The sequence below is a fragment of the Parasteatoda tepidariorum genome, chromosome X1 (genome assembly GCF_043381705.1).
Source record: "Parasteatoda tepidariorum isolate YZ-2023 chromosome X1, CAS_Ptep_4.0, whole genome shotgun sequence".
Taxonomy (NCBI): Eukaryota; Metazoa; Arthropoda; class Arachnida; order Araneae; family Theridiidae; genus Parasteatoda; species Parasteatoda tepidariorum.
In genome coordinates, this window is record NC_092214.1 from 8,836,228 (window position 1) to 8,856,697 (window position 20,470).

Consider the following 20,470-nt stretch of genomic DNA (forward strand, 5'->3'; position numbering starts at 1 on the left):
GATGTAAATATTTCAAACTAACAGAATTTCATTTTTTTTATCTCTTCAAATATTTTTTTAAAAAAAGGAAGAAAATAAAAGAAAATTTTCGACGAAAAAAAAAACANAAAACTAAAAAAAAAAAAAAAAAAAAAAAACAGGTTGTATTTGGTTTAAGGTAGGCATTTTTTCAAAACAGCAGGTAGGATGAATTATATTTAAATATATATAAATATATTAAGAATAAATATACTATTAAGATAAATTAAAAATAACTGAATAAAGAAAAATAATTTTGTAGAAACTTTTAATAACTGACATTTAATAATTTAATTAAAAATTAAAAAAAAAATTTTTTTTTTCAATAATAATACTAAAATTTTTAAACAGATAATTATTGAACTGATCAAATTAAAGATTTTAAATTCATTACATTACGATTCTGCTTTACATAAAAATAAAAGTTCAGTAGGTAAATGTTGTGTTAATAAGATTGCATCGTTTGATAATTATTGAATCTAATTATGCTTTAAGAATAAGATAAACAAATTTTACAACAGTGTGAAATTTTCTTTAGTTTTTACATATTTGGTGATAAAATATGTAAAATCTAGAATTATCATTAAGGGGTTTAACTTTTAAACTGCCCGTCTGATTAAAGATTTGGAATTATACTGATTCAGATTGCTAATAACTCATATATTTTTAGTGTCTATAATCCTAATCCTTCGAAAAACAGGGATGTTTATTTATCCTCTGATGCAAGTTAAGAAAAAATCATTCCTGTTTACATCTACGAGCACACTAAATGGGGCCAAGCTCCCAGTGCGAACGTATATCAATATCGCCAAATTTTGAAACGACGTTGCACAGCCTTCTCTTTGCTTGATTTCTTCAATCATGTGAAATGAGAAAAACAAAACTTATTGAATAAAAACTTTGTTTTTGTTTCCAGTAAAAATAGAGAGTTGCATCATATTTGAATATTACTTTCTCTTCGTGATTAAATAAGCTGATGAAAGAATAATAAATATTGTTTCTTGCAGACGAATTTTCTTCTACAGAGAAACAAAAGTAAAAATTCCTTATCTCGAATTTGATTTGTTATCGACATGTCAGTGGTTCAATTAAATTCAATGGTTTTGTAACGTATTAAGATTGTTTAATTTTTCAAGAACGAATGCTCTCTTTCTTTATCAAGTCTGGGATTCCAGTAAGACTATGAAACTATAACCCTTTTTTAATAATTCTATTATATATATCGTAGAACTAAATTTCTGTCCGACGAGTTAAACTTTTAAAAGTTTTTATATTGTTTTGAAAGTATACTTGTATAATTTGATAGCGAAATAAAACGGAACTATATGCAACAAAAATCCTATAATCCAATGACTTTTTCTTAACTTGCAACGGAATATAGAATAAATATGTTGTTCTGGTTATGCAATTTCGCTAACTTCAAATTTCATCAGCACAAATTAATCGGTACATTTCAGGTTAAAGCATGAAACCATTTGGCTGCCTTTACATGAATATCCGATCACTAGATCAAGAGTTATTAATGTTTTCTTTTTTTGTGCACGGTAGAGATGTTATTTTTTGAAAGATACTTCAAAACACACCTAAGATAATCTATGTCATAAATTAATTTGTTGGCATTACTAGAATTTTTTAAAAGGCCTTTAAATTTTCTTTCAGTGATTAACTATATTAAAATTGAATAGATAATAAATAAGAAAGGATTATTACCTGGTTGCATTTAATACACCTAGTAGCAAATTTTTCTTCATAACAAACGGTGCAGTAGATATCATTATCACGGGGGATAAAACTTTTTGTTCCTATTGGGTTTTTACATACACAACAACAGAAACATTGATCATGCCACTGATGACCTTTATATTCCATCTTTTTTGTACCTAGAGATACAAGAAGATTAGTTTTCAACACAAAGTTTCTCTTAAGAGGATGTTTTCTTTCACCTGTATGAGTCATTTAAAATATAGAAGAAGTCAGTTCAGGTAAATTAAGAATAAACCTTGCTTCAATTGTGAAAAAATGTTTTCAAAATGCAATCAAATTACAGCAGGATAACTCAAAATTGGGTACTTCAAGAAAAAGAAGACCACCCATACCGACACATGTGAAGTATGATGTCATCGCCAGCTAATCTTTATCAGCAAAATGGCGTATTAAAGTTGAGCTAAGTTTCCCTACATAAACATAATTATTTTAATTAATGATAAGTTAATTAAGTACACAGCCGTATCGCACATTGAATTAGAGGAAATATAATTCTTTTTAGTCTACTTTTTTTACTTAAAGTTTGTTTATGTTCTACATGGCACTTAAATTATAGTCTTCACTAACATATTTGTGATCACCCCTTCAAACCATCAGTGATCACTGAGCATATTTGTGATCACCCCTTCAAACCATTAAGACTGAGTCTTAGTACAGAAAAACCAATAATTAGATCAAAAGTTATTCAGGTTGGTTTTTTTTCCCGCACTGCGCTTAATAAGAAAACGGGGTCACGATAAGTTCGTTGTTTTAAGATATTTCGATCAGTATCTGGCAAGGAAAGAAAAAAACCGCTATTTTGAACGATGAAAATCCGAGAACAAAACTTTTGTACTTGGTTACAAGAAAAACTGCGTATTGAAAATTCATTTTCACAGCTGAAGTGTGTCTTCTAAAGTCTCGTAAAAATACAATTTCAAGGAAGCGGACAAAATTTCAACCATATATTGTTTATATCTAAAGCTTGCTGCTCAAAATATGAGTCAACAATTCAATTTATCTGTGCGATACTTCTAATTGGAAAATAATTCACATTTGCGATTGCAAGTAAATGATATTGCGCATGCACGAGTAGTTCATTGTACAGTGCTCCAAAGAAAAAAAATGAATTATCCAGAATAACTCTTGATCTAATGATCAGATCTTCACGTTTTAGGACTCATTTTTAATGGTTCAAGGGGGTAATTAATTAGTGCAGACGCTGTTTTATATCTGACTGATAATTTTTTCTGATTTTTAAATATCTGACTGATTTTTTAATATCTGCGTTTTTTGAAACTTAATTTCTCAGGTAATTAAAATTGGAAAAAGTCAGACATCTAAAATTCAATTTCTCAGAAACTATTCGACAGATAAAATTATATTCTTTAAAATGAGGCAAAAAGTTGTACGTCTAATAATTCAAATTTTTTTTGACCATTATTAAATAAAATTATAAAAAATATAAAAATATTTAATAAAGGTTATTTTTTACTTGGAATTATCTTTGGGCAAATTTTATAATTGTGTGTAAAAAATTTCAACTCGCTTAAAAAGTACTCGAGCTATAACGAAATACGCAAAAAGTAAAATTAACATTAATGGGGCCAAATTTTGGAGAGCTCTCTTGACCAAACTATTGCGACCATATTTCCCAGATTGCAGCTACAACCTATATTTTGGGGATCAGAAATTTGAATCGGTCGAAAAAAAAGTATGTTTACTCAGAGAAAGTACGTTTTTGCATATGCAACTAGAATCTATTAGAGGGTACCTTTTCATAGATGAAAGTTGATATTGTCGTTAACTATCATCTCCACATTGGTGACCCGGGAGTGTGTAATAAATAAAAATGTATGGCATTTTTTTTTATAAATACTTTTAAAGATGGGATTACTTTTCTAGCGGAAATAGTTCGCTTATTTCCTCAATAGATGGTTGCACTGGTTAGTTCTGGTGTATAACTTTATTTGCCGCCAGGTGGCACCACTTTTATAAGTTTTAAATTGCATGACAATAGTGATAGTTATCTTAAATTTTAATTGTCTTTTTAAAGGAAATTTTTGGCTGAATTATGAGTATTTGAGTTCATTTATATATTTATTTAGTATTGTTTTATCACTTTTAAAAATTATTATTTAATTCGTGACAGGTTTTATCGTTGGAGTATTTTTTTGTGATGTTCACTGGTGTTGCGCTCACTGGTCTACATTGAACAGTTTACTTGCTACATGTGACTGCGACACTATCCACCACCTCGTCCTGTTGCTATTCAGTCTCGATCACACACAACGTATTCACTCGACTACTAAAGGCAACACAGGAACGACCGTGAACTTAATACAGCTCCCCCGATCAGCACTCAAGAGTACGGTGATCTTAATACAGCTCTCCCGGCTGCTCACAAAACTGCAATGGATCAACTAGTGGTATTCATTCATCGAATTCTATCACAGCTATAATTCTGGTGGGGGAGTACTGTAGTGTGTCTACAATTACAATTACAATTCACTAGTATGTAAGACACTTGATTTTATGAGGGGGTACCTTCTCATAGATGAAGGTTGACATTGTCGTTAACTATCAGACTGCTTAATTCAACCAGTACTTTTCGCGACTTTATTGAACTTATCAGTTGAATTGTAAAAAGCACAAGTGTTTGTATTACCTGCTTTGAAGACTTCTCCACAGCCATCACATCGAGTGGCGAATGATGCATCGTAACAATTGGCACAATAAACTTTTTCAGCTTTGGAACCAAAGGGTTTATCGACTAGTGAGACACGACATTTGTTGCAAAGGAAACATTTCTCATGCCAATGTTTTTCCTTGTAAGATAAATCCTGAAATAAGAAATATTTTAATGCTTTCACGTAGCCGGCCATATTTAACAGTACTCAGGTAATATTCTGATGCAATCTGAAACCTTATAAAGAATTATAAAGTTACTGAAAGTAATACTCTCAATAATATCTCAAGATAAGTTTATATGCAGCTCTGCAGAACATATTTTGTAAACGTATTTCGGCCAGCAAGTTATTTTTCACGATAATACAATGGTATTTATGGGTGATTCTTTGGAAACATGACAATTCGGAAAAAAAAAATTTCTTAAAATTTGAAGCCTTAAACACGATCTAAATTTTCTTTTGTACATTTATTAAGTTACATTTATCAATATCTTACAGACAGCAGTGTAGTTCATTGAAATTTGCTCACGAAAAAAAATTAAATAGAAATTAACCTTATTTTAAATGCCAGGAAAATGACATATTAGCTTAGATGTTAAGAAAACAGTCATTTTAAGCTAATAGTAAGTAACTCAACTTAAGAAACTCAAAAGGACAAAGTTGAAAAGTTAATTTTAACTTTTTATGCAAATAAATTCTAAAAATAATTATTGTGAACAATTTGAACATAACGTTTCTTCTCGACTTCTCGTTTTTTTTCTCAGTTTATTTTTCTTTGATTGTTTTTAGGCCCCATGTTTTAAAATAACGTAGTAAAATTAATTTTAAAATAATTTACATAGGAATTTTTTTATTACATTATTGAAATTTAAAATATTTCAAATCATTTTATTTTACAACTTCATTACATTCTTTAATTTATACACCCATATACAGTTTAAAGATTATGACGGAATTAAATTGTACAGTGATGTTCTTAGCTTATCCTTTATATTTTAATTACCTGTGTTTTGAGAAAAAAAATAACCTAAAGCCTGTTCTTTAGATGGACCATCAATTGTTTAAATTAATTCTTTTATCCACTGTAAAAAGAATCAAAAATGATTTTGTTGTTGATATATACAGAATAAAATTGTGTATAAAAATCAATCATTACATAAATAAATAACTTTGATTACATACAAGCATATTGCAATCTTACATAAACTGGGTATTAGGTTAATATTTGCTTTCCCTCGTAACATTATACTGTTTAAAAAATTTTCTGGCAACTGGCATTCATAAGTCAGAAAAATGACAGATATTGACAATTTGCCATTTTACAGCATTTAACTTTAATTTAATATTTCGGCCTAAGACGTTTATTTTCCGCAGAAAACAACAGGATTTCTTGAAATAACTCAGGTAAATCTATGTAGTTTATGCTATTAATGATTTAAAGAAGACAGGAAAAGGACAACATAAAAACCTACTCGCCTTGTAAAATTTTTTGAAATAGATTTTGAACCAGAGAGTTGATTCTTTATTCCTGAAATAAGACATGTTCTTGTAGGAAGGTACTCTAATCAATCTCTTAACGTAAGATATTGATTGTTGGCCCTATCTATTTTGGTTATAAATTACTAAAAAAAGTGGTTAGGAAAATGACTGATTTTCATGTGACAAACAAATTATAGACATATTTTTGGAAAATTTTACCCTCTGCATGTATTCTAGTAATGCTTACAATGGTTGAGATAAAAAATTAGATAGTGAAAAATTTATGGTAAGTTTTGAAGCTAATTATTATTGGAAATATTTTTTGTGACATGCCATTAAAATGACATTTTGAAATTCAATTAAATTTTTTAAATACATAAAACAGTCAATGTTAATGCAAAGTCATTTTAAAATGCTAACAGCAATGCTATTTACTAATTTTTTTTCAAAAATGTTCGTTTAGTAGTATAGTATTAGATCTTGGAGCAAAAGGTTGTCAATTGTCGTATTTCGTGAGAATCACCCTTATAACATATTTTAAGCAATCTCAAATAGAGTAAAATAGAAAATCTATTGTTAAGCATGATAAAACATTTATAAATGCTATCAAAAGTTGATATTAAAATTAGTTTTTCCAAGTCTAATTTTACAATTACAGAACTGCAGATTTTAAATCAGTAAACGTATCTCACATTATAAGGAATTTTCTTATCAGAATTTTTTCCTGGTATATCAAACGTTTTGCGATTTTCACAATTTTTGTAAGAGAAAACTTATTGCTCTGTTTCTTTTCCTATATTATCTAAACAATTAAATATAAAATTTACTAAAAACGCCTTAATAATAAAAAATGTTAATGTAAGTTAAGTTTTTTTTAAGTATGTTAATTTTATCATTGCCTTTTAACAAGCAATACACGAAATTTCTATATTTCACGGAAACAACTCGGAAGCTTTTCGGTATTTTTGGGTCTTCCATTTTTCAACCATATGGTGTATCTAATTTTCACTGTAAGATAAAAATAAACCAGGCAGACAACACGATTTGTTTTGTCTAGAAAGGTTTGGATTTCCAACTGAGAATAGATTAAGAGGAAGAACTATATTTTAACTGTTTCATTTCAAACTGTCCGTGCTTAAATTTTTCCTTATGAGAATTGTTAACTTGAATATTTTATTCAATCTTAGATACTTCCCTGCCCTGAAATTTACCCGGGAAATAAAAAAGCCTCTTTTTTTCCTGGACAGAGACTAACACGATCTAAGAACAGTTATTGCATCAAAACAAGCCAGTTTCTTACCCAAACTAAAGTAAATAGCATATCTATCTATCTAAGAAAAAGATATAAAATGTTTTTAAAGGAGACGAAAAAAATTACTAAAAATTGTTTTTAAAAAATATTTACAAATTTTAAAAAAAATTTACAATTCAGAAAATAAAAGTGGAAAATAAAAAAAAATAAGAAAACGATGTAATCTTGTCATCACCTCACAATTATATCTGAAAAAATAGTGCTTTCTAATATTGTACTTATGTAGCCAAAGCAAAACATATTCATACAATAGTGTGAGGAGCACCAAAAAATTGAAACGAAACTTGTTAAACAAAAAATGCAAAATAACAAAATTATAAATAAAAAATCTAAAATAAAAAAAAATACTTTGCTGCTTCTCACACTATTGTACTAATATGTTTTGCTTTGGCGATTTTAATACAACATTAGAAGGGACTATTTTTTGGATATAACCGCGTGAGCTGATGACAAAATTATATCTTTTGCTTATTTCATTTTTTCCCAATTTTCTTTTTAATTTAAAAAAAATTACATTTGTGAATATTTTTTAAAAACAATTTTTAATAATTTTTTTCTTTTCCTTAAACAAAAATCTTTACATCTTTTTCCGTGTTTTTTTTTACATATTTAACTTATTTTATAAGCTCTATGTATTTGCAGCTTATGCGCAATGAGAAAAAATCTATTATTATTTTTCTCAATTTTCTTTGTTAATCTCTGCTTTCCTTTACCCTTTTTGTCTTTATCTTATCTTTTGTCTTATATCGTGATTTAAAAAACGTATTTAACAATATAAATGCCTCTTTATATTTGTTAAACTTTTTTTAACTTTTTTGTTAAATTTTTTAAATATCAATGCTATTAATTATTCTAAATCAATGGTTTTAGCTAACTTAGTTTAAACAAAAATTGTCAATCATACCCATCTTATATCTTGATTTTAAAAACGCAGTTAACAAAATAAATGTATGCTTAAATTTTTTAAACTTTTTCAACTCTTTTGTAAGAATTTTTAAATATCAATGATTGTTTTTATTAAAATAAATACGAAAAGAAACGCTAGGCTAGATAAAATGTTAAAAAAATTAATAATAATTAGGAAAAAAATAAAAAAAATAATGAGAAGCATTTTCAAGGTGGTTAAAGAGACTGTCAATTGAACTAGTATAAAAAAAGTTTGCTCAGAAAAGAAAATAATATGAAGTGTTATTTATAATCATTTTCTTCAATCATATAATATAAAAGAATTGCTCTTCAAAATTCCTACAAAACAATTCTGCTACAAATAAAATTAAACGTAAACTATATATAATTACTAAGTTTTGAATTTCAGGTGTTTGATAGAATAGATTTGATTTAAGTCTGATTTTATTATAGAAAATAATATGTATTTTCAAACCCCAATTTATAAAAATATCGTAAATTTATATCATTGTAAGCTCAAATTCGAGCAAAAACTGGAAAAAGAATTCGGATTTATATTTCTCTAATATCATTTCGGTCTTTAATAATTTGGCATAATTTTTGTTTAAAATCTACATTTTTACAGAAGCATGGTTTAATTATGTCTCAATTAACAAGTTAAATAGTTTTATTGAGGCGTAATTAATTCGGCTTTCTGTAGAAATGCCTAAAATTAAGAAATTCACAAAAAATGAAAACTCAATTCAGCCCGAACAATTTTTAAATTTTAAAACTCAAAACTAGCGAATCTTAGGAATAAATACCATTGAATTTCATGACTAGTCAGTTGTGTCTGGAAATTTGTAACAAAAGAATTAAGGACTTAAAATACACCCATTAAATGTATGCAGACATAGAAGCCCTATGCAATTTATTTTTTAGAAATGCTCCTAACATCGTTGGAAATCAAGTTTTCTGCAATTGGTTTTATTATCTTGATTTAAAAAAATTGATTTCAGTTGAAAAAAACCCTAATCCTTCAAATTTTAATAATATTGTTTTAGTAATAATTGAACTTTGTATTCATTTAAATCCACGTGGATCAATTCTCAACGTGGGATGAATATTTGGAAGAGTTAAAAAGAACTTTGTATTAAAGAAGCAAACAAAACAGCGTTTGAGTTCACTAGGAATATATTTCCGCACATAAATGTGAGGGGGTTTCAAGGACTGCTTAAAAAAGCAAGTTTTTATTTCGGTACTATTTATCGTAACTAAAGAGGTGCCAAGACTATTTTCTGTCTTGTTTAAAAAGGTATCCCTTTTCTGACAGACATTCATACCTCACAAATGCCAAACATAGTGGGATTTTTTTTTGTGTATTTGAACATTAACTGTAGCGAGACATTTTAATATAAGGGGCTGGTAACTTTTTTGGTATCGTTTACAACCCATCTTTTGAGACAGGATTGGGATTTCTTTGGAAAGAAACCGATTTCCTCCAGACACTAGAAGTAATGAAAAAAAGCAATAAGGAGCTGAAAGAAATAGAAACCTACACAATTTTTTAACGATAAGTATTATAGTGAGTTTAAATTTGAAGAAATAAAATTTATGAGAAAGTTAAAAGTTTTCTACTGGATTTACTTTAACCTTACTCATCTCAATAAATATATCTAAATTTTGCGTACATATATTATTTTAAACTAACTGAATATTTTTCTTTAAGAGAAAATAATTATAATAATAAAAACATATTTACTTTTGAAATCTAAATTTAAAATGGTTATTTAGAAAAATTACTTAAGATTTTTTCAACTGGCAAAATTTCGATAAAATTTTTTTTTAGTATAAAAGCATTTTTTTGTAATTTTAGATACTAATTTTGTTTCATCTATTTTTAAGTAGTTATATTTAACAATAAAATAACAGAAACTTATTTGTATAATATATTTATAACACTAGAAAGATCCTAAGAAGAATATTATAAAGCTATCAAAACATGAAATAAGCATACTTCTACTTTAGTGAAAAGCATTTTGCACCTTTGAAAATTTGTAAGTTTTATTTTTTAGAAATAAATATCCCATTCACTTCAAAATGTTTATTTGTGAATAATTTTCAATTCAGAATATTTAAAAAAAAATGAGCTAATAAAGTTCAGAATATTGAAGCTTCGTGAAATTTTTTAACTTTTATGTAATGCTTCAATGAAATTAAATTTCAATAATTTTTGATAATTTAATGATTAGATTAATAAATGAAATTTTCCTAATTTTTGAATGGAAATTCGAAATAAAAAGGTTTTAGATTTTTTTTTAAAAATTATAATGAATCAAAAGTTTTATGATTAGGTACGTAAAAATAAAATTTGTACTAAAAATATCAATTTTGCAGCATGTTATATAAGATTTATTTTGAGTATTCATGTTTAACAGTATTTGATTACGAAAACTTGTATCCTATTCCAGGGCCCACGGAAAGGATTTCAAATTATTGGCCAGTAAATTGCCTAAGTATCAAAAGTATTCGAGAATTTTCGAAATATTTTTCTTTCCAGTGGAAAAAATCATTCTCCAAACCACAATTTTATTCGCCAAATTTACGATTCTATCGCATTTGACAAGGTGGCGAATGCTTAACGAAGGCCCTGTTTTTATAATTGTGAATAAAATATGCTGTTTGAAGTTGTTATTATGACTAATATGAAATTTATTCAATTAGGAAGGTTAATATGTTGTTGTGATGCAATGGAGATGAACTTTAAAATAATTTTGTGACAAAAAGTTTTGTTATCAGAAAATAAGTTTATATTTCCATGCAAAATATTTGCTTTTTTATTTTCATATTTAAATTTATCAGAGGGGACAAGTATGACATATAGGTTTATTTTAATTACATAAGAAATAGAAAAATAACATTCTTATTTTGTTAAAATAACTAAGGAAAAGAAACACTCTCAGTGAAAAAAACTGCTTTTGTGAGAATGACCCAAATATGATTTGGGATTATTTTCAATTTTATAGTTTACCTTTGAATCGATGCCTATAGGCTTTGAACATTCTTCGCAAGAATTGGCATATACTTGCTCATAGCACCTCACACAATATGGATGTTCTTCTTTCAGTACGTAACGGTGTCCCGTCAGAGATTCATCACATTTCCAACAACAGAAATGCGACTGATGCCAATCCTTCGACATTGCCTTCGTATATTCGTTCGAAAATATTAACTGGAAGAACAAAAAAGAATTAAGATACACAATTACTGAAATGAAATAAATTAGACAGAAATTCAGTTTTAAAGTAATACTGAAATTTTGAAGGATTCGTGATAATTTTTTTTATCCTTAAAACAATATGTATTTTAAAAACCATAGCGAGTAACATAAATATTTTTTTCAGAGAATACCATATTTCGATTCGGTTTCATAATTATTTTAGAGAAAAAAGGACTAGTTTGATTTGAAAATTTCTTATTCCTTTTTTAAACACTAATAACAGAAAGTGCTGAAAATTAATTTAAGTATTAACTCTTTTTTAAATTCAAAATATAATACTGAAGGCTTTTAGCAATATCAAAAACGCGAAAAACTAGTTTTTTATACCTTAATAAAAAGTAATATGTCAAAAAGAAATGTCGTAAAAATAAAAACGATTAAATGATTGAAGAATATACACGGTAAAAAATCCAGGTTAAATTACGACAAAAAGTAATGGCACCTTCAGTGCTACATCCGTAAAATCCATTGCACCGTAAAATCCATTTTTGCATAAAACTTTTATGCGTAATTTTTGCAGTAATATTTCTGTTATAATTAAGGTAAATAAAATTTTTGTTTCGTTACGTTTTACAGTAAAAATGGATTTTACGATAAAAAGCATTGGCACCCTAAGTGCCGTCACTTTTTACCGTAATTTGATACGGAATTTTCTACATTTTACATGCATTTTTAAAAGAAATTTGTCGGTTCACTTAATGAAATTCGATTTTATCGAATTCACGATTGATAAAAAGACTCTAAACAATTTAAAACATTAGTTGAAACATAAAATGCATATTGATTAATTTAATTTGAGGAAAACGGGTAAATAAAAATGTGTGACTATTGATTTTCAGGACTTTGAAAATATTTTGGATATTTTGTTCTCATTAAGTATTTTTTGAAGTACTATAATGTACTTTTGTAAATTATTAAATATTTAATTTATTGAACTATTTAAAAAATTGTATTTGGAATGTTCCTTTTTGCTCAAAATTTTTTAATCGTTTATAATTAAAGTTCTTCATAGTAGTTACAATGACTTCATTGTGAATAAATTTTCATTTACAATTTTCTACTTTTAGGGAAAACTATAAAATTATTTACTGTTCATTAAAGAGATTTCACGACTCTTAAAGCTGACAAAAGTAAGCGTAAACACAAATTAGTTCTACTTTAAAAAAAACACTTTTACTTAAAAAAAAAAAAAAAAAAAAAAAAAAAAAAAAAAAAAAAAAAAAACAGTTTTACTTTTAAAAAAAACAAGTACACTGTGAAAAATAACTACAAATTCTATAGAAGAAAAACATATTTTAACTGTTTAAAGAAAGATTTTTTCTGTTTCAAACCGTTATCTTAACACTGTAAAAAAATCTCCTTTCTTTCACAGACTCCCTCCGTATATTAGGCAGTTTAAAAAAAACGGTGACAACGGTTTTTTTTCTGTTTTTCATTCTAATCATAAATGCATTAAAAACGTCAGATCAAATTTTAGTTTTTTATGCATAGTTTTGCTTACCCTATGATAACTCTACCGTTTTTGAAATTATTTTACAATTATTTTCTTTAATTGCTCTTTTTAGCAATTATTTTATAGTGTATATTTTATAGTGTGTATTTTATAGTGTATCGCATATTAGTGAAACTGTGATTCAATTTTTTTGTTAAATTGATATCTAACTTGATTATTATATTTCTTTAGACATAATTTTGGTAAATTAATTTGCCAAACAGTTTAATACGGGTGGACAACTATTGTTTTAAACTTGAATAAATAAAACTTTCAAACTAAGATTTTTCTTCATACTGAGACCTGCAGGGATCGCACAACTCTCAACGTGGTGACCCAAGTTCAAATCCGAGCTCACATTGACCACAATGCTGACATAGTTATTTTATAGAGTTTTTTTGCTAAAATAACAGTACATATCTGCTTAAAAAAACAGGCATCTGTTTTTAAATGACATTTTCTGACAAATCACCCAAATGATGGTATACCAGCAGACAGTTTCTTTTTTCCGCAAATTTAAAAGATTCTTTTTACAGTGTAGAATTAACATAAAATAAACATTAAAAGCAATATTTGCTGTCGGAAAGTACCACATGATAAATACATATCTCATAATTATAAATATGTAAAGTAAGAAAAGTTTTGAAATTTTTAAAAACATAGCAGAATTTGATTAATAAAATTTCAATTATATAGGTCTTCACATAACATTCACATTTTTAAATACTCAACTGTAAATTATAAATCATATCTTTATTTTTGAAAGTAATACTTGATAAAAGTGCATAAAACCGAAAAATTTTAATTTTTAAAAGAAAAATCTCTTTGAATTTCTGAAAAAAAATTTTGGAGTTAAGAGTTATTTAAATATTTGATATATAAGTTTTAAAAAGTTATATATAGAGTTCTGTGAAAAATTTTATATCAATATGTCAAACAGATTTTGAGAAATCATTTCATAAAAGTCTTAAATTTCATAAATTTTCTTTTGAAGTTTTTGTAAATTGTAAGAAATATTGTTATTTGGCAACATTTTACATAGTATTGAATTATTCCTTGTAACATCTGTTTTCATTATTAAAAAGCTCAACTGCATGATTTTGTCCAGAAATGGTTGTGGTTTGAAAAAATTTCGTGTTTTTACGAGTGCTTTAATGGCCGTGAGATCTATTTAAAAATGTAAGAAAAAATTTAAAATTTTTGCCAAATCTACCACAATTTGCAAATATGGACTTTGTAGTTTTATTAGGATCAAAAATTTGAACCCCCAACTTTCTGCATCAATTCTATCAAAATATTTAATAAAAGAATATTTGCTGACATTTATTAACTCATTTATCTCATGTTAATTCCATGCAATATAGTACAACACAAATTATTACATAAACATTATTTTCTCTCTCTCTCTGTTATGAATTTCTACCAAACAAGGATAAAACACTTCTTGAATTGTTAATTTACATATTTTTAAACAATATTTTACATATTTACACAAATCATGTTTATAGTTACACATATGCACATTTATACTTATATCGTAATTTTATGAGCCAAAATTTAAATAAGTCTATTGATTTGCTTTTGAGAAATATCAATTAAAAACGGAAGCTATTAGTTTCGTTATGAATTGGGTGTAAAAAAAAAATTCTCCTTTTATAACTTTGTTTAACTACTTTCAAAATCATTACTCTATTAAATTTTAATTTTTAAATTTAGGTATGTATAAAATTTTATATTGCATAACAATTTTTTTTCTTGGAACTATTTTAAGCATTTTCGGCAAGCAACAGATTTAAAGTTTTATCATATAATGTGGGAATTCAGCTCTATTTTTAAGAAATATGTTCTTTAAAATGCATATTACATATTTGCCATAAATGGTCAAATGGGACCTATTTTGATCTCCTGGACTTGATATGGTTTACTAGGTAACTAATGTATAAGCAATATAAGTTTTTTCCAACTGATCTACAGTTTGCTTATTTTACCTCTGACAAAGGTGTTCCGAAATTGATTTTAGAATTAATTTTCAATATACTTTCAAAATCGATTTTTGATAAATGCTGTCTTGAAATAGCATCTGGTAGGCAAAGTAATCTCATTTATATAGACAATTTTGACTACTACGTAACGGAATTTTTTACTGAATGAGAAGTCAAAGGAAATATATATTTAAACACTATAAATCAAATCAGTAAGCCCAAATTATTTCCTTTTTTTCCAACTGATATAGTATACATATTTTTTTTCAGAAATTTAAAAATGGACAAAGAAATTTCAAGAGACGTTAGTTAACTGGATTAAAAATAAATGAGAGATTAGGTTATCCTTATGTTTCTGAGGATGTTGTAATTAACTCAGGCAACCTAATCAGACGTCAGCATTAAATTTGGAATTAAAATAAACTCTTAGAAAGCCAAGTTTATTGCTTTTTCATAAAAAAAAGGAAATCAAAAGTGTAAGAATTGAAGACTTACGCTTCTTTAGTAGTACTGAAACTAATATATAAATAATGCCATGTATGATATCAATAGAATTGATATTAAAATTGATTGAATTTCCTTTCGAAAAAGCAGCTTTATACTAACGGGAAATGTGCTTGAAAAGGAAAAGTTTCAAACAATATGTGTTTCTTGTAGTTTCTTCTGGAGCTAAGATTTGGGCTCTCATACAAAGACTTACACTGCTGTACAAAATTATGAAAATTTGCATATTTTGTTGAATTTTCTGAAAACAAGTGAGCAAAGTTTAAAACTATTGATTCGAACAAAGATGTAAATCTTTTGTGTCGAATGTTGTTAGTGTAAACGTGTGTGTGGGTGGAGCTAGTAGAGGAATAGATTTTATAATTGTATACATGGCAAAACCTACATTTAGTTTGCTCACACGTCTTGCAGCAATCTTAAACTGGCTCTTTCAATTTCACTTCAAGTAAGAAAAATGAACAACCCCCAACGTTAAGATGATGGTAAGAGGTGGAGAATTGTGGGGAAACTTGAAGCAGGCCAGTATCAAGTCTAGAACTTGTGGAGAATTTAATTTAATACCCAGCGTCGTGTATAATTTATACAAACAAATTTAGCAATCTATCGTGAGAAAACCTGGCTAAGTCGCCCAAGTGTCACAACGGTCAACGAAGATCGATATTTGTCGATTACAGCGAGGTGAAACAGGGATGCTACATTCTTTCTGCTCCCTCGTGACCTCTATGCGGACACAATAAGCCAAGTTTTAAGGGTTACTGTTCTTAGAAGGCTTTATGGGAGAGGGCTATTTCCAATCCACTGACTTCTGGCATTTAGTATGGCGCAGAGATCATAGAGATTGGAGCCTGGAACAATAGTCGAATGCTTTTTTCATTGATGAGTCCCGCTTCAGTCTGACAACTGACTCTCACCGTACTTTCATATGGAGAAAACCAGGGACTCGCTATCTACTGATTTCATTTTTATACTTGACAATGCGATACCACTCAAAGCTCTTCCGGTCCAAAAAATGAAGATGCTCCCTGAATGGATTGGTTAACCATATCTCCAGACTTCAACCCTGTAAAGCAATTACTGGGACCCTTTTTGAAGGACAATTGTAACACAAAACTCCCTCCGAAGATCACTCATAGTATGAAAACAACGTTAATGAACGAATGACATAAAATGTCGCAAGAACTCCTAAACTGTCTAATTTCCAGTATTAAATCAAGATGTGAGGCCTGTACACGAGGGGGCCATACCCCCTATTATAGATTTTTTTTAAAAATTCAATTCTCACTTTTTGATGCAATCCTTCTTTGAGTGTCACCCACGATCATGCTTGGGTATTTAACTGTTGACTGGTTATTAGTTTTGTATTATGTCAGCCTATGTTCAAATCAAGTTTTAATAAACTCAGTCGAACAGATCTTTAGATAATCGACGAAACATAAAAATTCTCTTAAATTTGATCACCAGTGCAGAACAACACAAGTTGTGTGTAAAAAATGTTATATGCCATTAAGAGAAAGGACCGAAAGTAAGAATCCTAAATAAGACAAAGAAAGGTTTTCGATGCCATCGAGAGAACTAAATGTTTAAAATAGCAATGGGTTGATTAAATTAACATCTCTAGAAATTGATAGTTGTTGAAATTGATAGTGATTGATAGTGATCAGCATTTTGACACGACATCCTTATGGTATCAAAAGACAAAATTTGAAAAAAGTGTAGCATATCAAAATGTTTTATAAAGTTAATGAAAATCATTGACTAGTAGCGAATAAATAATGGCTGAAGATAATGATGATATATGTATCGTTTTTTTTTTCTGTACTCCCTTTTATCTTGCAACGCAGCAGAAATTTTGGGCCTTTTATACTTTGTATATATTTTTTGTTTTTATTAGAAAAAATAGGCTTTAAAAGTAAAATATACGAAATACTTTGGAGGCCATATAAAACCTGCATTCACAGAACCAAAATGGCTAACCTTTGCTCCTTTTTTCATCTTAAAATACTTACTTTTAGACGTTAGAAAATAACTTAATCTTTGTAAATTGAAAGAAATATTTAGAAAATTAAGGATATTCTGAAAAAACTTTAAATATTTTGAGTATTTCTTCGGTTTCTTACCATCAAAGATATTTTTTAATTCCCCGAATCGTATATAATTACGAAAAAAAAACCTAAGTATTTAAAGATATGGTAAATTTATTTCCTAAACCATATAGGTAAACTTAAACCATTTGTGAAACCTATTTTCCTATTCATAAACCGAGGTTATGTTCATAAATGAAAAAAAAAATATCCCTTTTAGATTTGATTGTGCTGGCAATACAAAATCCAAAAATATTTTTAGGCAATCTTTTTCTAATTGGTACCGAAATTGGATCGAAGAGGCTCGAAGTATTTGTTTTTTTTCCTCGACCCTACTACCCTCCCAGATAAGAAAGTTTTTTTCAAAAATGTCAAATCTTATGCTCTGAATATACAGCTTACGCCAGTTTTCTTTTTTTTCATTAGATTATCTTATTATCTTTCTTGGTCACTGGGTATCACAAGGATACCAGTCAATGATATATTAGTCTAGTCCAATTTGTAAGTCCAGCATGTGTAATTATTTTTACACAATCTTCTTGTTCGATGGTGGCTTTGTTATTCGGCCTTATTTAGTCCTTCAGAAGTAAAAGAACGGTGAGAATCACATTCTTCTTTTAGTTTTTGATGCTTTTTCTAAATACAATCAAATTATTCTCTTTCCTCATACTATGACAAAAACTAGTAGTGCTGCAATTTTTAATCGTTACATAGTAAGCCAAGGCTGTCCACAAATTTTAAGCACTGACAGAATAAGAATTTTTGAGATTTTTTTTCATTAAAATGAGTTAGATTCTATCGAAAATGTTCCTCGTTGATTAATTAAACAACTTAAAAGTAAATTTTGTGATCAACAAAGGAAAAACGCATATTACAAGGCATACGTTAAACCAAGGTATGCGTTACCATAACACAACGTTTCAATCTCATTTAGATGGGTGATTAGATATAATCAAGTTTATTTTACAATTTTTTATTATAAATACGTCATTATTAAATTGGATACTTGTTTTTTGAAAAAATTAAAGGAAAGAAACTACACAATTAGGAAATGTAGTTACTTGAATTAACACTTGATTTCATAGCACAATTTACTGGGTCATTGACTGGGTTCCAATGCACCGCTTATTTCTTCTTTTTACCATAATAAAATAATGTATAATAACCAAAAACAAATGACTTAGATTTATAATTAAAAATTTCTGTAAATAAAAAAATGGCAAGTTCAATACAAATAACTACGACCTGCCTTTATTATACAAATAACTACGATTAAGCACAGGGCAAAATACGTAAACGGATAAATTTTTATAGATTTAAATTCTTTACAATGACTTATTTTAATACAATAAGAATTAATCATTAATCAAAAGATTATCATGATAACAATATTTTATTGAGATAATGATATTTTATTAAGATAAAAATTAAATTTAATAGATTTAAGATTTAACTATAACAAGTGCTAAAAATATAATTTGCTAAGAAAATTGCATGAGAAGAAAAAAAGCTAAAAGGAACACATAAGAAAAGAATAATTTATGTATCCATACTAAAAATTATTCTCCTTATATTTGTATGGATACATATGGCATAAGTTCATAATTATCAATAAATATTTTATCCGATGCTTTTTGTTTACTTTTCAATGACAGAAAATAGTGCTGAGTAGCATAATAAAGAAAGAACTTTTGAAAAAGTAAGAGATGAAAATTGAAAAAAAAAAAACTATAAAAAATAAAATAAAAAAGAAACACTAAAAGATTTCTACAAGATTGTATGTACGGTTATGTCCTTTTTCTGAAAAAGAAAACAAAAAAAGAAAACAAAAGCAACTAGGACTTAGTTTAAAGCTTATATTTCATTAGAAATGGAACTTATTTATGCAAAGCATGCCCGGGATCTCTTCTGGAATCAATGCAATTTCCCACTTTATTTTAAGCTTTATTTGATTTGATCAAAATTAAGCAGATAAATAAATGTGGGAACAAATTATTCTCTCTACATATCTATAAAGTTTTACACATAAGTTATAAGTGTTATAAAGTTTTACACATAAGTTATAAGTGTTATAAAGTTTTACACATAAAGTTTTCCGTTTGTATAAAAGAATGGATATATTGGTAAGTATTTTTTAAAATAAAGAAAATATTTATTTCTCATTTCGAAATTTAATTAGAGTCAAAGATTTTATTTTTTAATGATTTTTTTATAATAACATTTTTCAATTCTGATAAGGTTAAAGTGGAGATTAAAAAGTGAAAAATTTTTAGAGCAGAAAATGCATAATTTAAGATATACATTTTTCAAAAGAGTGTTATAAAAATAATAAAAGAAGAATGAAACTAAAAATAAAAGAATTCACAAAGAAGTATAAGTGCGATTTGTTAAGAAATTTTCATACGTTATATTTTTGATTGAAGAGAAAAAAATCTTAAATTTATATTATAATAGGAATGGCACTTCTGAAATCTTTAAATGCGGGCGAATACCTTTATTATACTATGAGAATCACAAAATTACAAATAATGATTACAAAGTTAGAATTGATTAATTAAAAAGAAATAATTATTTCTAAACAACGTGAATTTACTTTGTTATTTCATGCTTGATTTTAAAATTTTCGAGAAAGTTATAATTATACAAAAAATGCTCCCAGGTTTTAAACTTTTTCAGCGATTTTTTTATGATCAATGAAATATTTTTTTGAATGAACTTTTTTAAAATAATCTACCTCATTTTTGGGTTCTTCTTTAATCTCCTCTGAGGTCTCGACCTCAACTCTGGTCTTCTTACTCTTGATCTTCTTTTTCTTGACCTCTTCAACCTCGGACATGATGTTACTCAGCTGCGCTCAAGATTTCGAATGTCTTCACAAACTTAATGCTTGCCAGGTACGGGGACCCCTTACATTCTAAGAAACACCCACGCATCCTTCACGCTCTCTCAGGGATCTTCTACTCTCTGCGATTGTCTAAGGTGTTTTATTGTTTGTTTGGTTTTT

General features: G+C 27.5%; 1 protein-coding gene across 3 annotated transcripts in view; it reads right to left on the minus strand.

The window, feature by feature from the left end:
- Nucleotides 1–20,470, minus strand: part of LOC107437445 (four and a half LIM domains protein 2) — a 159,412-nt gene that overhangs the window by 11,038 nt on the left and 127,904 nt on the right. For all 3 annotated transcript variants that reach the window (XM_071187842.1, XM_071187843.1, XM_043049284.2), the window contains exons 6-8: nt 11,159–11,359; nt 4,430–4,604; nt 1,729–1,898 (exon numbers count right to left, since the gene is read on the minus strand). In XM_071187842.1, coding sequence (XP_071043943.1) covers nt 1,729–1,898; nt 4,430–4,604; nt 11,159–11,359 — 546 coding nt within the window. The remainder of the gene's footprint in view (nt 1–1,728; nt 1,899–4,429; nt 4,605–11,158; nt 11,360–20,470) is intronic.